The sequence below is a fragment of the Durio zibethinus genome, chromosome 6 (assembly GCF_047325235.1).
Source record: "Durio zibethinus cultivar Kanyao isolate XHJ-2024 chromosome 6, ASM4732523v1, whole genome shotgun sequence".
Lineage (NCBI taxonomy): Eukaryota > Viridiplantae > Streptophyta > Magnoliopsida > Malvales > Malvaceae > Durio > Durio zibethinus.
The window spans coordinates 33440031-33455818 of record NC_143167.1 but is presented as its reverse complement, the minus strand read 5'-3'; the positions used below and the strand labels follow the sequence as shown (position 1 = coordinate 33455818).

The 15788-nt window shown below is 34.3% G+C and overlaps 4 protein-coding genes across 7 annotated transcripts; 1 reads left to right on the top strand and 3 right to left on the bottom strand.

Annotated features, from left to right (window-relative positions):
- Positions 1-463: 463 nt before the first annotated feature.
- On the bottom strand, positions 464-3016 carry LOC111284538 (GCN5-related N-acetyltransferase 6, chloroplastic). 3 transcript variants are annotated; one of them, XR_002689524.2, is made up of 9 exons: positions 2714-3016; positions 2291-2501; positions 2149-2201; positions 1706-1742; positions 1548-1613; positions 1262-1366; positions 1018-1168; positions 851-941; positions 464-746 (listed from the first exon to the last, which is right to left on the bottom strand). XR_002689524.2 is itself a non-coding variant. In XM_022873220.2 (9 exons), the coding sequence occupies exons 1-9, from the start codon at positions 2812-2814 to the stop codon at positions 681-683; spliced, it is 867 nt and encodes a 288-aa protein (XP_022728955.1). In that variant the 5' UTR covers positions 2815-3016; the 3' UTR covers positions 464-680. The 3 variants fall into 3 exon arrangements, 2 of the variants coding, with proteins under 2 accessions (XP_022728955.1, XP_022728956.1); XM_022873220.2 differs by having other exon boundaries at positions 851-927; XM_022873221.2 differs by lacking the exon at positions 1262-1366 and having other exon boundaries at positions 851-927; positions 2714-2999.
- Positions 3017-3810: 794 nt separating this feature from the next.
- On the bottom strand, positions 3811-4994 carry LOC111284539 (uncharacterized). The gene has a single exon (XM_022873222.2). The coding sequence runs from the start codon at positions 4642-4644 to the stop codon at positions 4018-4020; it is 627 nt and encodes a 208-aa protein (XP_022728957.2). The 5' UTR covers positions 4645-4994; the 3' UTR covers positions 3811-4017.
- Positions 4995-6369: 1375 nt separating this feature from the next.
- LOC111284537 (uncharacterized) lies at positions 6370-7953 on the bottom strand. Of its 2 annotated transcripts, none has more exons than XM_089763108.1 (2): positions 7499-7953; positions 6370-7152 (listed from the first exon to the last, which is right to left on the bottom strand). In XM_089763108.1, the coding sequence occupies exons 1-2, from the start codon at positions 7921-7923 to the stop codon at positions 6678-6680; spliced, it is 900 nt and encodes a 299-aa protein (XP_089619234.1). In that variant the 5' UTR covers positions 7924-7953; the 3' UTR covers positions 6370-6677. The 2 variants fall into 2 exon arrangements, with proteins under 2 accessions (XP_089619234.1, XP_022728954.2); XM_022873219.2 differs by having other exon boundaries at positions 6370-7155; positions 7499-7945.
- Positions 7954-10085: 2132 nt separating this feature from the next.
- LOC111285716 (tubulin-tyrosine ligase) lies at positions 10086-15758 on the top strand. The gene is made up of 15 exons (XM_022875289.2): positions 10086-10540; positions 10633-10875; positions 10967-11091; positions 11180-11396; positions 11512-11637; positions 11749-12005; positions 12352-12459; positions 12743-12884; positions 12981-13146; positions 13631-13788; positions 13970-14293; positions 14417-14491; positions 14996-15065; positions 15194-15351; positions 15532-15758. Exons 1-15 carry the CDS (start codon positions 10250-10252, stop codon positions 15679-15681), a joined length of 2610 nt encoding a protein of 869 aa, XP_022731024.2. The 5' UTR covers positions 10086-10249; the 3' UTR covers positions 15682-15758.
- The last annotated feature ends 30 nt before the right edge of the window (positions 15759-15788 follow it).

Sequence of the window (15788 nt, the reverse complement as noted above, 5' to 3'; positions counted from 1 at the left end):
CAAATGAATAATTCACTATATTTTTTTACATCAAAGAATAAGCAATCATGAAGATGTTTTCGTTCGTTTCCCTTTCATTTTATGATATCATGTTTCCATTCAATTACATTACAGGGTATATTCATGACCACATTTACCATAATCCAAAAACGTGAGACTTGCAGCTTACAACATTCTCGGAAATATTTTGGTGCGGAGAGCATATAGATCAAGAACGTCTAGTGGTCTCATTCCACTTTCAGATCTTCATTTAGATACTTGAAATCTCGGAAGGTGCAAGTATTTTCTGCCTTTCCGGTAAGGTTTCATACGTGCAGTCTTTGCCCGCTCTCATTATTTTGTTTCTCCTTTTCATGGTTTCCAACTTGTTTATAAAAGGGAAACTCGCCTTCATTACACATATGTCCCAATTCATGCTTCATCCATCAAACCATCTTTTTCAGAATGGTAAGAAGAAAGCATATAAGAAATTCATAGCATTTACAATTTCTGATTATGGAAATAATACATACATATGTCCCGAGTAGTAATGTCAGGAAATTACATTTTTGGGTTAATCCTTCCCCATCCTCAGTCATTCCTAAGCCCCGAGTTCACAAGCTATATGTATGGGTTTTTTTTTTTCATTCAAAAAGAGAAAAAAAAAAAAAGATATCCTGAATTTTGTGTTCAACAGAGCTTTAAGTCTTATAACAAAGTAAGTACATCTGCTGTTTTGACAACTGAGAACTTGCAATTTCAACCATCTGATGAAGAATGCAATATGTATATCAGCCCCCGTGTGAAAAATGACAGAAGGGCACAAAATGAAACCACAAAGTAAAAAATAGAGTGGATAAAATGGTATTACCTCAAAACCAATATTTTGGTACAGTTCGAGTGCAGGTCCATTGTTTCTATTCACATGCACATATACCAGTTCAACACCTGCAACCGAATAACTACATTAGAAGGTAATTTTCCCACTACTAGTACCAGATGAGGTGCATCTGACGGAAATAAGCTTGTAATTTTTACCACTTGATCTGGCTGATTCAAAAGCAAAATTCAACATATTTCTAGCAATGCCTTGTCGACGGGCTGATTTGGCTACACATAAGTTGGAAACATAAATATATTTATTCATATGTGTTCTGTTGATGCTGCAGAAGAGATGCTTTTCACGTTCCTGCAAGGGTTTCAAATTCACAACTATATGAACAAACAACTTATTTAGATTGATGAAGAACTAGCAGTCTGAATATAATAAGTATGCACGTACCCCTGGAAAAGACTCTCCATGCAACAAATGCCTAATGCTGAAATCAAGGGTTCCAACTACACTTTTCAACACTGTGCGTTTGACACTCCTCTCCTCTTTCTTAACCTGACAATTTGATATCAAAACACTATAAGACTCCTCACCTAAAGAAAACAATAACGTAACACGAACTGTATCCCAGTAATGAAGAGAAACAGAGAAGCTCTAACTTGATCTAATCCTCACCCAAAGGAGATAACAAACACATTGAAAGGAATACCAATCTGGGAAAATGAAAACATCATACCGTGACAACACATGCATATGTCTGTCCTTGTTGCCCCTTGTATCGGCCTTTTATGGCATTGAACTCCTAAAAATAAGGAAAGTTTCTAAGCATTTTTAATGTAACTGAAATTCATATGTGTTTATAAGCAACTAAGAGAAGACACTATGCTTTCTTACCTGCTCAGCAAATTTCCTTTTAAAGTTATCAACATATCTGTATATATCATGAATAGCTAAAATCAGGGGCACTCAATATCCACTCATATACATTAGCAAAAAAAAAGTCTGTCAAGGCTGCAGCTGCATAAACGCGGGGTGGGAATTGAATCAAGTCCATTGTCAGCATCTTAATATAACTCTCTTCCTCTAAACCTGATAGACCTTCCACAGTCAAATTTTCAAACAATTTATCTACATCTATTACATTTTTTTCCCATAATTAGGTCAAGAGGTTTGCTTCTTTGCATAAAAGAGCTAGTCCTGTGTATCTAAATCTCTCTATACTATAAATATCTACCAAATAAGGACTTAATGGTTCATTTCTTTGGATAAGTCCAATCATAAAACAGAAGGGTATTCTCATTTACTTCAAAAAAAGAGTTTAGAAATTTAATCCCTACCTTTCACCCAGTCGATCCTCCCAGTGGCTTTCTGCTCTCAGCCATGCCGCTGTCTATATCAAAATCAAAACAAAATCATCAGCACCAAAAGGTCCATTTGATCAAATAAAAGATGGAGAAAAAGATTAGGAATGGCGTATACCCAGAATTCTTCATCAAGGACGGCCTCTCTTGCCACGAATTTTCCAAATTCTAATCTGTTATCTTGATTCAGCTCCTGATCCGACGGTTGCAGCCGGTCAAACCTAAGATTAGACGGTCTTGAGTTTTCCAGCTGAGGTATTGACGGCGTTTGAAGCTGTATCGAAAGTTCTTCCTTTTTCACCCTTTCCATTGATTTCGAATCCATTTTCCTAATCAAATCCCCAAAAACCAAATAACCGAAAACATCATTAAATTAAAAGGAAAGTACGCAAAAGATAACATTTTTTTTAAAATTAAAAACCCTAAACTTTTTCTATATAAAAAAATCAAAAGCAAATAAAACCGCATTCAAAAGCCAAATATCTCCTGATTGTTAACTTGAAATAATCAAATTAAAAGGAAAAAAAGAGGAAAAACTCACATAGTTGGAGAAAGGGAAGTTCTTTGAAATTTGAGGCGGGGCCTCGATCCATGGCTAGAAAAAGTTAAGAATTCAGCTCTGTAAATCGAAATGGTTGACATGGCAACTAAGTTTTCCCGGATACAGGAAATAGTTTATCCGGGAAAACTTTATCCAAATTTTTGGCTGTCTTTTCTTATCCTTTTCTTATCTGAAAGAGGATAAAGATCAAGAAAATCCCAAACAAAAAAACTCTAATGAATTATTTAATATTATATATAGGTGTATCTGGCAGCAATGTTCGGAGGAGCTGGCAATGGGGAACGAACGAGATGAAGTTACTTTTGGCAATCGAATATTAAAAAATTAAAAAAAAAAGAAACTGACAGCTGCCGTTGAGTGTGAAGCGGTGGGCCATGGAAAGAGGATAAGACGAAATTATCTGACAAAGGAAAGCCAGGGAGATTTTGACACGTGGGACGGTGGTGATGCGGCATGAAGTTAGAGGCTCCAAATGATTGGCGGGTCAACAAAATTATTTTATTTTTATGATTTGTCTGAGTCGCTGAGAGCGAAGGCAAGGCAAATAATAAGGAATGGCGGACACGCAAAGCGGAGCAGAAAGAGAAGTACAACGTTTTTGGTTGAGAAAAACAAGCTCCTTAATTCATATCCCCATCGTTTTGTTTTGGTTTTGGATATTGTTTGTCAGATTATTTTTAGCCGCCATTTTTTTTTTCTTGTTCATCCCACAATTTTTTTTTCTTTTTGTTTTTGATTTATACATTGATAAACACATAATAATAATCATTGTCATTAATTAGACAAAAATTTTGGATATTTGGACTTTTGCAATGAATTTTCTTATGCCTGTTTCAACTTGATTTGATCACGCCTCCCTTTCAATTTTAATTATCAAATTTTAATTTTTAAAATTAAATAAATATGAAATATATTAAAAAAAATAGCTAGCTAGGCACAAACCCAAAGCTTAAATACGTTGAATTTATGGGCCTATATAGCATGAATGAAGATTTCGTGAAGGTCAAGTGGCCCACTCCGAAATAAAAGGTTAGGAAAATCGAAATTACCAGAAAAGGTTTTTAACTTCAGAAATGTACTATGCCAAATCAACAAATGTAATATGGTAATAATCAACATATTCAAAAGTAATTACACAAGAAAACCTCATTATAAGTCACCCGTCACATCAAAATCCATGCCGAAAAAAGTGATAGGCTCCGCAATACAAATCCAGTGGCCACCACAGGAGTGACCCCAAGAAGAAAACCAAGAATTAACACTAATCATTGACTACATGCCTTTTAGCCTTCAAAATCAGTTTTCACCCACTGACAATACTTGCTCTTCATCTTCTCATCAAACTCCTTTGCTTTAATCTCAGCAATTTTAGCTGCATTTGCCATGGATTCCTCTTGCACTCTTGCTACCTTTCTGCTCCTTTTCTTGGCTGTTGCCTCTCTCTCTGCTTCTAATCCTTCGTATTCCCTCACCCAGAAGTTATGGACAGTGCAGGTTAATACTAACACTACCAACTGCATTAGCAACATTGCCATGAAAATCCCACATTCCACTCTCACCAACAGCTTTGCCTCTTTTGGGTCCCGTGGGGATTTCAGCATCGAAAGGCTAGATTTTTCTCTTGTATATAAGGCCAGTATGCTGAGGACTTGCCCAATCAAGGAGGCCAGGAGAAGTGAAATATGGGTTATGAAACAGAAGTGGGTGAGCTGAGAGTAGAAGCCCACGAAGGAGGAGAGAAGGGAGATGCAGGAGACCATCAGGAATGCTAAACCCAGTGAAGCTGGAGGCATTTTGAGGAGAGCAATGGGAGCAAGAGAGGATGCAGAGAGTATAAAGAGGACGAAACTCAAGCAAGAGAGGAGAAGGTTTGGGAATGAAAATGAGCTTCTAAGCTTGGAGGAAGTCATTTTCGGTTGATGCTTTGATTGATATGAGTCGGGTTTAAGGGTTGCTTTGGAGTTTTACAGAAAGGAGATTATGAAGTTATATATAACAATTGAAGTGGTAGATAGATGGCCGTTGCAGGCTACAACGGCTAGACGGAAAGGGTCCATTCTTAAACCTCGATTGATGTACTGTTCTTGCGTTTTTCCCTCTACATGGTTTCAAAAAGAAAAAAGATTCTAATACTGTGTTTGGCTTTTAAATTTTGAAGTCTAGGGTTAAAATTATAGGCCATGATTCCAAGTGAACTAGTTTCTAAACCACCTATCACTTGTAAAATGCGAAAGCTACAGACATTTCTAACAAATAATTGAACAATATTTGATTCTTGGTCTTGCTGTCTTGCATAGCATCATTAGCCATACTTTAGTTTCAGCAATTGATACATATCTTTTATAAAAGTATCCTTTTTCAAGTAAAAGCAACATTTAAAGTAGAAAATAAAGAAGATGAGACAGCTAAAAAACATTCCTTTCATGGATTCATGCCTGAAGCTTACATTACTACTTACTAACTAAACTCCATACATAAATTCACTGGACCAAACAAAAAGCGATGCCCATTTACATACAAAAAGGATAACGGGAATCATATAATATCTGCCAAAATTGTAACATCATAGAGCATATGGATGCAACAATCTAAGACTATGAAGGAAAAACATAAAAAAATAACCTCAAAATTGACACCAACTCGAAACCCCTTGATTTCTTTTCTAAACTTGAGGAACAAGTCAGATGGAATCAAATCTACGTTGTATAACTCATCCCACGAAGTGGGTTCTTCACCATTAGGGGCCGGCTCCATTTTTCAACCGACCAAAACTGAGAATTCAATCCCCAAGAAATACCAAACACGCAATAAAAGCCAATGTTAATAAAAATTTAAGACTAAACTCTCACTAGTACTTCATTACTGTAATTCTTGAGTTGAAATCACTGAAGCCATGGGAGTATGCTTACCTTTAAGAAGGATTAGAAACAATAGAATCGTATTTCCAGTGTATATACGGATGTGTAAATGGAGAGGATGTATTGTCGTCCAATGTTTTGGTCCGGTTTCGGCAATGGTAGGAGAGTGGAAAGGCGACTCGTTTTCCATTTGGATTTAGGCTTTGGACCGAGGCCCATCATGCCTCACCGTTTGCATTATTGTGACATCCATAACTTTTACTTGTAACAACTTGAACAGGTTTAATATGCACACGAACATCTGAACATGCCGGTGCAACCATAATCTGACTTCCTATAGCTATAATTTTGGTGTAATCATCATACCTCATCAAGGCAGATTCAATGGTCTTGAAACTTACAAGAAGGTTACCTTACCCGGGAAACTAGATTGAACTTCTCTACAACTTTCCCTCTTAATACAGAGGTAGACCGCACTTCCAAAGTAATAAAGGGGAAGTTGAAAACATTTCTAAGCTTTATTTCTCATTTCAAATTGTCAGCCACTTGCTATTTCCATCTGCTGATGATTGATGACCAATTTAGCAAATTCCACTATTTGCCACAGGAATTGGCAAAAACCAAGAACCATAACGACGAGCTGAACCAAGGACCTAGGAAATCCGTTACCAAGCCACTCTAAAGCACAGATCATCTGCATACAGCAAGAAAAGTAACACAAGGAATGGTGAAGTGGGTAGAGAGGAAGAGGAAAGGAAAAACTGTACTATAGTAACATGTAAAATAACTCCCATATTGCTGAAATAAGAAAAAGGCCAACATTTGCTGCTTAGGAAGAGAATCTATCTTACTTCTGGTATTATACAATAAAGCATTCTCATCATTAACAACTGAATGCAAATAAGAGATGAGAATAGTACAGCAGGAATTACTTCTCAAAATGCATGGCCATCGTATACCTAGCACTACAAGTACAACCATTAGATCAAATCAGGAAGCTGTAAGAGACAGTCTCCAAGACCAATACCATAAGCATCTTGGCAACGTCCAGTTTCATAATTTTGAAAGTGAAATTTCAGTTAAATTCAACGCAGTTTGTTGTCCTTGTTGCCACTATGAACAGCCAAACCAGCTATGTCAGGAGTTGCAGCAGCAACAAACTGTAGATCAGACAAGGAGAAAGACCGGCAAGGAGGGTTCGTTCGCATAGTCGGCGATGATGATCTGATGGTAGTTGATTTTTTACACTGAGGATGCAGAGGTGGAAGACAGCTAGATAGCGATGAGGAGGTTGAGTTGAAGTCAGAGTTGCTTGTAGTAGTTCCAAGAGCCATTGTGCTTCGATTGGAGTTAGCTAGTCTCTTTGATATCCCACTTCCGCTGTTTCTCAAAGGATTAGTACGATTCTTGTCCAACAAAGAACTATGAGCTAATAAATTCTTGCGTTTCCTGTTATAGGGATTGTCTGGCTTTGCAAAATCTTTAACAGAGGAAACAGCTGCAGCATCAGCAAGACTTGTGAAGGACTTCGATTTGCCATTATAAAACTTGGATATGCCTCTTCTGAAATAAAGCAAAAGCACAAAAATAAGAAATCGAAGCACCCAAACAACAACTGTGCAAAATCACAACAGTCCTTTAAAGAAAGTACTTTCCTGTTTTTCAAGCAATGCTTAATAAGAAAAATGGGAGTTATAAAATAGATATTTCTAATGAATTCTCCAAACCAATGTTACCAGATAGAAGAAAATATCAAACTGAACCCTACCCATTCCTCTAAACTTCATTGCAAAATTTTAACAAAAACGCATCAACAGAAACCAAGATTGGATCAAAACCCAGAAAGATGAAAAAAAAAAAAAAAAGAACCCCAAAATTTTAAGGTTTTTTGTTCAAAAAATTTTACCTCATAGGCAAAACCTCCTCTAGAGCATCCATGGTATCCAAAGGTCCTTTAAGCTGGCTTTGCACTTCAGCCTCAGTTGAATCTTCACCGCCCGATGATGATTCACCGGAAACATCACTGTTCCTTCCGATTGACGATGAACTACAAGACCCCAAATCATCATCTTGTATCTCCTCCGCCAACAACAACCTCCTCTGGTCCTCGCTTTTCTCCTCCGGCGAATCATACACGGGGATACACTGCATTCCTTGGATAAACGCTGAGCGCCTGATTGAATTAGTATCATCATTCCTTTCAAAAACGAGCGACATCGTTTTGGGAATTAAAAAGAGCGGAGAATGCAGGAGAGTGTAAAAGCAGTGGGTATTATTAATATCCGGTGAAGTGCACGTGGGAGACGATATTTCCGCAATTATTGACAACATAGAGAGAAAATTAAAAAAAAAAAAGGTTCCTTTGAATTTCTATATTATTTCACTAAAAATTTAATTATTTTAATAATCAAGCGAATAAATGAGGATGGGGAACCCTTATCCTGATGGAAAATTCGTTTTATTTTATGTATTTTGCTGGAAATTGTAGAGATAAGGAAAGAAAAATAAAAGGTTAATGTAATAAATAATTTTTTATAGTAATTTTTTAATATATTATTTAAATTACAAAAAATTAATTATAATATTTGAATTATAAATTTATTAATTAATATGATATTTAAAATTTTATTTATTTTTATGTAAATATTATTTTAATTAAAAAATTTATAATCTAAATACGATATTATAATTTTTTAAAATGTAAAATTATATCAAATATTTTAATAATTTAAAATAATAAAAAAAAATGGATAAAGATATTTTGGTTTCGTAAGAATTAAGAAATAAAGAAAGAGGCGGAATTCTGTTGCAGTCCAGGTTCGAATGATCGTGTTTGTCATAGGTTTTGGTTGACTCTTAACGTGCACGGTTATGATTGATGTTTGATCATCTGATGTCGAACTTTGTACGGTTATTGATGAGAACGTGTTTTTGTCACTTAAATGGGTGATTACATAATTAAGCATTAATTTTAAGAGAAAAAATATCATAAATTTATGCAGTTGATTAAGGAAAATATCATTTGATGATATATACGATTTTTTTTTTGTTGGTAAAGGACAGCTGAATTGTACTACTAACATCTATTCACATTCGGACAAAAAAAATAATTCTCACTATTGGATTTTATTAGCATTTGTTAAACTTATAATTTTTTATATTAAATATAATAATTATGATTAATTTCATAAATTTCAATAAATTTGAACTTGTAACTTTAAATAATATCTTAAATTTATATTTGATACATAAAATTATGATAAGATAAGATAATAGTATGAATATGATTAGGTTAATTAATGTTATCTTATTTTGTATTTAAAATATGTAATAATAAAAATAAAATTATTTATTTATTTATTAAAATTATTATTTTTAAAGTTTATATAATTTAAATTATTGATATAATTTTTAATAGTATAATTAGACATGTAAATTTAATTTAATGAATTAAAAATAATTATCTCCACTTTAAAAAAATTAAATAATTTTATATCAAAAATATATTAATATTTCTTACAATTCATATCTCTCTTTTTAGATTTAAATTAAATATGATATAAAATAATTATTATCTTATCATATCAATAATTTTATGCATCAAACATAACTCAAACGACTCGTTAATAAAACTCAATATTATTTCAATAAATAAAAAATGTTATAATCCTCCATTAATGCAAATTACTGTTTTTGTCCAAATAATGAAATAAATTTAATTTTGGATTTATTTTGTCACTTTCAATTCTTTTATTATTAGAAATATTCAGTGACAGTTAATTTAACATGAGCCAATCATGCGATTATAATATATATATATATATATATATATTCATCAATAAATCAAAATATAATCTAACAAACTTTATTAAAATGTTAAACCTTCCCTAATTTCAAATTTCACTAGCACATTTTTACTACATACGAAATGAAATATATATATCCTTGATTAACGTTTATATTTATATAATTAATTAAATAATTTATAATTATAACATAAATTAAATTATAATCACATAACTTAGAAGGAGAATTGAATCCTAAATAAACAAGAGACCATAGACCACCCATTAACAAAAAAGTTACCTGCAATACATTTCAATTAGATCAAAAGTGAAAAAAAAAAATCGTGTGAGATAATTGAACCCAAGATATTGTTTATGAGTAGTACTATATTTGGGCCATGTAAGACAATTCAAATCCAATATTTTTTTTCGAAGGAACACATGGATCAACTTGTTTCATTTAATCATATTAAAAATGCATTTTTTTTTTATTTTTAAATATCAGCAGATCAATTTATCTATTGGCATTTTATTATCATTAGACAACAATTGCTTATAATAATAACATATCAAAAGACAAATAAAATCATATTTGCAATTTTTATTTTAAACAAATTTCTATTTTATAGCATTTTTTTTTAATTTTTGGTACATTATTTTAATTTTCCAAAATCTAGTTATTAATTGGTTCTAAGTTCTAACGCTCTTGCATACCGAAAAGGTTTTGTAGCCTTTGCCACACCATTTTTTAGGTCTATCATCAGACGTCAACCCGTAAAGCCTCCTCGAATAGCTTAATAGTTACTCCCAGCTGCAAAAACCCTACATCCTAAAACCTCGCTCTTCGCCATACTTACTGTCCCCCAACACCAATGTCTGCGACTACTTCAAGTACTGGCGGCAGAATCGAAACATACGAGGACTTCGTGAAAGTTCACGGTCTGCTCTTAGCAGCCTCGGGACTGCCCCAATCACTTCATTTCAAACTGTTCGAGAAACTAACATCCGAAACATTTGATGGCGGATTTCACTTCGAGATCGAACCATGTGAGGATGGCCGTCAAAGGCGTTTATTATTAACCTCCGACACCTTGACTAAAGAGTCCAATGTTTTCCTCATCGACCATGCCTGGACGTTTCGCCTCCCCGACGCCTACAAACAGGTTTGGTGTTTTTTTTTTTTTTTTCTTAAATTACTCTGAATTTCTTTGAAGTTCTTTTAGAGTGAAACGTGGTATTCTTTGATTGGTTGCAGTTGCAGGAGGTTCCAGGGCTGGCGCAGAGGATGGCTGCACTGATGTGCGTGGACGTTGATGACGACGCGGATTTAGAAGAGACCATTGAAAATGGCGAGAAAATGATGGTTGAGGAAGTTTTGGAGAGTGAAATTCGAAACGCGAAAGAAAATGGGGATGGAGTTGTAAGATGGTTGGAGCTCGAGGAGCTTGGACTTGATGATGCTGCCCTCCTTTCTCTCAATCTGTCCTCAAAATTTCCGGTTTGTTAATCATCTTTTATCTTATTTTTCATATTTCAATTTCTGTTTCAAAGTTCTTTATATTCATATTATTGTTTTGTTTCGGTCCCAGGATTTGGTGGCTCTTAGTTTGTGTGGGAACAAGCTTGAAAACAGTGAGAAACTTGTCCACGAAGTTACTAAATTTAAGAACTTAAAGGCTCTTTGGTTGAACAATAACCCAGTTCTTGAAAAAAGGTTTTGTCTTGTCGATACTTGAAAAAGAAAATGTTAAGTTTACTGTTAATTGGGTTTCTATTAACGAAGTGCATGTTTTTGTTTACAGTGGTAGTGGTATGGAAGTTGCAATTCTTCAAGGATGTCCCAAACTGGAAATCTATAACTCTCGTTTTACCTGTAATTTTGGTGAGTTGGCATTGGGGTTCTGTGCTGATGTGTATGGGAAGGACAATCCTGGGAGTAGTCATCAGAGTGACCTTGCTCTGCAAAGTGTGACCTCGCTTGACCTTTCGAATAGATGTATTCATAATCTGATCAATAAGGTCTAATATCTTACTCTCTGTATTTCCTTTTTCTTTTCTTAGTTAATCATAAACGTGGATGTGGAAACAAGCTGTGAGGTGGATTCTGATTATCTATGGCTCTGCTTTTTTCCAGGCATTCTTGCCTTTTGAGATGCCAAATCTTTCATATTTGAACATTCGAGGCAATCCAATTGAAGAAAATTCAGTCAGTGATTTGTTTGGAATCTTGAAGGCATTTTATTGCTTGCAATCTTTGGAGGTATGTTTATTGGAAAAGAGTGCTCTTGTTTTTCATTTAGAGCACCATGATGCTACCAAAGGTGAGACAGCATGAAGTTCTCATATCCTCTTAAAATAATTGTTCTTGCAGGTGGATATACCTGGCCCACTTGGAGAGAGTGCTGTGGAAATTCTTGAATCCCTTCCCACTCTTTCCTTACTGAATGGTGTTGATGCATCCAAAATCTTAGAAACTGAAAAGCATGTTGTTGATTCAATGCTTCAGCCGTGTGTGCCTGAATGGACTGCTGAGGAACCTCTTGCTGATCGTGTTCTTAATGCAATGTGGTTATATTTAATGACTTATAGACTTGCAGATGAGGAAAAGCTTGATGAAACTCCCGTGTGGTATGCACTTCTACATTGATTTATGATTTATCTATTGACATACTGAAATATAGACCTCAGATCTTGTTTAATCATTTGTTGAATTTCTTGGAAGCAAGGATATGACGTTAAAAGCCATGATATCTGCTTACAATTGGGAAATCTGGGTGTCAATATGGATTTTAGGCTAAACTAATGGTGCTAGATGAAATGAAAAGAATGTACTTGAGGATCATCATTAAGTAGTTTGTATCTTCTTTCTTTCTTTTCTTTTTTTTTTTTTTTTCCGATTTACTGAATTCATTGTATCTAATTATCCTTCCAAATGAAAACTTTTTTAAGTTTTAACTTTGGAGTTCCTTGGCAGGTATGTTATGGATGAACTGGGTTCAGCTTTGCAGCATAGTGATGAGCCAAATTTCAGAGTGGCTCCTTTTCTCTTCATGCCAGATGGGAAACTGGCATCAGCAGTGAGGTTTTCTTCTTAATCCTTTTCTTCTGCTGCTTGTCGGAGCCGTTTAATTCCTTTTTCTGTTTACTATATTCAGCAGTTCTATAGTTATATAATGTGTAATCATCCTTGCATATTTGTCTATGTATCATGTACTGAAAACTTTCTAAACCTAGAGCTTTGTGTTCCCACATCTTGATTTATCCATTCTATCATTCCTTGTAGTATGATCTTTCTGCTCTTTCAATTAAGGCATGTAGAGGACCATTCATATGGAGTCATGACACTTGTTAAATTTCTTTCTCAGCTATTCCATTTTATGGCCAACCCAGAATGTTAAAAAAGGTGATGAGTGCACTCGTGATTATTTATTTGGTATTGGAGAGGACAACCAGCGTTCTGCCAGACTTTCAGCTTGGTTCTACACGCCACAGAATTTTTTCATCCAAGTATTGTATCCGTTATTGGAATTACTTCCATTTCCATTTAAACTGTGTTCTGCTACTCTGTTTGTGGTTCTTAATGATTCACATCATTTCATGCAGGAGTATGAGAAGCATCTAAATAAATTGCAATCAAAAAGTTTACCTTCTGTGCCCATAAAGTCTTCCACAACTATTGTTGTGCACTGCAGTGATGGGAGCTCATTACGTGTTTACACTGATATACCTCAAGTTGAAGAATTTTTGACACGGCCGGAATTTGTGATCAGTATGTGCCCTTGTCCATGCAGGGCAAATTTTTTTCTTATTTCGCATTTGACCCTTTTTTCTCTGAAACATTTGCATATGCTGTGAATTGTTATTGAAATAATTAGAATATTTTTTTTATTAAAAGAGACTAAATTTCTATTTTTATGCGGAATGATATAAATCTGTTAAGTATTGAATCTACCTGAGTCATTTTTATTTGTTGGATTCATGATTGTCATTTGGAATTTTTTCTTGGGTAAGTAATTTGCTTTCATTTATCCAAAAGAAGCAGAAGTCTTCTGCTACAAAGTTTACAACCTGTAGAAATAGGAAGCAAATTACAAAAGAATTAATTCGTTGTTATTTGGGTTTGATTAGTGTCTGTCTGATGAATGAAGTATTTGTTGAAAGTATTTCACAGTTTATTTATTTATTTTTTTAAGGTTTTAGGGGACTCTTTCTGCTCTGAGATTTTTAAATTTAATACTCCCAAATGCTTGCAGCAAATGACCTGAAGGATGCAGATATTATATGGACAAGTATGCAGGTGGATGAAGAGATGAAAAAAGCTGTAGGAATAACAGATCAACAATACGTAAACCAGTTTCCTTTTGAGGCTTGTCTTGTGATGAAACATCATTTGGCAGATACCATACAAAAGGTTAAGATAGCTTACTTATTTTACATATTAATACTTGCAACAAAACCCCGTTTTAAGAATGACACTCATATTTCAACTGATACTAAACTTTTTTTGATGGATACTGAAAACTTACCAAGATAAATGGTTCTCTTTGCAGAGGTTAACTAACTCTAAATTGCCTCTTTTTCCCTTGCAACAGGCGCTGGGATCTCCTGGATGGTTGCAACCTACTTATAATCTTGAAACACATCTATCTCAACTTATTGGTGACTATTGTCTACACAAGAAAGATGGGCTCAACAATCTATGGATCTTGAAACCTTGGAACATGGCACGAACTATTGATACAACTGTAACTGATAATTTATCTGCTATTATCCGTCTCATGGAAACTGGACCGAAAATATGCCAGAAGTATATTGAGCACCCTGCTTTGTTTAAAGGGAAAAAGTTTGACCTTCGTTATATTGTACTGGTTCGCAGTATAAACCCTTTGGAGATCTTCCTTTCAGATGTCTTCTGGGTATGCACATTCTTTTGTCTGACTGAGATGCCATAGGATGAGTTTTCTTCAGAGGTCCTTTTCTTATTTAAATATTTTCTGCTATTAAAGTGTCTTATTTAGTTCTTCCTGTTAAATTTTCAGGTCAGATTGGCAAACAACCTGTATTCCCTTGAGAAGCATAGTTTTTTTGAGTATGAGACCCACTTCACTGTTATGGTATGTTGAAGCACTTTTTTTTTTTTTGGTATCTTGAAAGAGTACATATATTTTATGCTAGCCCTTGAAAATTAGGCCTTTTTCATGGAATATAAAAAGAAATGCAAATAATCAAGTCCCTAAATTACCCTTATAATTTAAGAAGGGTTAATGTTATGAATGGTCTCTGAACTTTAGTGAAATGTTTAATATGGTATCTGAACTTTAAAAATCTTTAATGTAATACTTGAACTATGAATTTATTAATTTGTTAACTAATGTGATACTTACACCTAATGTGGTTAGCTTTAAATGATGACACAAGGCATATAACCAACCCTCCAATTCCCACTTAGCTAACAAATTCATAATTCAGGTACTACATTGAAGATTTTTAAAGTTTAGGTATCATATTAAATATTTTTCATTATAGTTTAAGGGCTATATGTAATATTAACCAATTAAGAATCATGTTAAATTCATGCTTTTACCTTTGGTAACTTAATGAATTAATATAACTTTCAGAACTATGGCCGAAGGTTCAATCACATGAACACACCAGAGTTTGTTAGGGAGTTTGAAAAGGAGCATCAAGGTATTTGTGCTTGCCCAACTTCTACCCAGATTGCCTTTTCCTTTAAAAAAAAAATGAATGTTTACATTTGGAAGCAACAAGAGGCACTGTTAAGTTGTTTCTTTATTGACATTTTGTGTTTGTTACAGTTAAATGGCTGGACATCCATCAAAGAGTGAAAAGCATGATAAGATCTGTCTTCGAGTCAGCTGCAGCGGTACATCCAGAGATGCATGATCCAAAGTCTAGGGCCATATACGGCTTAGATGTAATGCTTGATGATTCATTCCAGCCTAAGTTATTGGAGGTTCGTAACTGAAAGCAACATCCTTCCATTAGATATTTCTATTTTGCAATCACATAATTATATACAACCATTATAGCAGGCGTAAATTACTTTTCATGAATTTTTATTATTAGTTCTCTTCTCACCCTATGTTTTATTACCATATTATTTTCTGAAAAGAATATGCCAACTTTCATGCAGGTTACCTACTGTCCTGACTGTATGAGAGCATGCAAGTATAACACAGAAGCTATATTTGGAGGGGGAGAAGTGATTAAAAGTCGCGACTTCTTCAATTCTGTGTTTGGTTGTCTCTTTTTAAATGAAAGCATTCATGTTAGCCAATTGTAATTTAAACATGTGAAATGTTAATTTTGTATCATATCATAACAGTGCCATTATATTTCTATTTATCTTTTTTCCTGGTTCCCCAAAATCTCCTATTGGGCTCAGATGAT

Excerpts from the sequence above, each read along its gene's own strand:
- LOC111284538 (XM_022873220.2), bottom strand. The coding sequence starts at position 2,814 with ATGTCAACCATTTCGATTTACAGAGCTGAATTCTTAACTTTTTCTAGC. Across the intron at positions 2,502-2,713 it reads ACTTCCCTTTCTCCAACTAT|GAAAATGGATTCGAAATCAA; the intron begins GTGAGTTTTTCC and ends GGATTTGATTAG. Across the intron at positions 747-850 it reads ACCAAAATATTGGTTTTGAG|ATGGTTGAAATTGCAAGTTC; the intron begins GTAATACCATTT and ends ATTCTTCATCAG.
- LOC111284539 (XM_022873222.2), bottom strand. The coding sequence starts at position 4,644 with ATGACTTCCTCCAAGCTTAGAAGCTCATTTTCATTCCCAAACCTTCTC.
- LOC111284537 (XM_022873219.2), bottom strand. The coding sequence starts at position 7,923 with ATGTTGTCAATAATTGCGGAAATATCGTCTCCCACGTGCACTTCACCG. Across the intron at positions 7,156-7,498 it reads GAGGAGGTTTTGCCTATGAG|AAGAGGCATATCCAAGTTTT; the intron begins GTAAAATTTTTT and ends GCTTTATTTCAG.
- LOC111285716 (XM_022875289.2), top strand. The coding sequence starts at position 10,250 with ATGTCTGCGACTACTTCAAGTACTGGCGGCAGAATCGAAACATACGAG. Across the intron at positions 10,541-10,632 it reads TCCCCGACGCCTACAAACAG|TTGCAGGAGGTTCCAGGGCT; the intron begins GTTTGGTGTTTT and ends GATTGGTTGCAG. Across the intron at positions 12,006-12,351 it reads CTTGATGAAACTCCCGTGTG|GTATGTTATGGATGAACTGG; the intron begins GTATGCACTTCT and ends GTTCCTTGGCAG.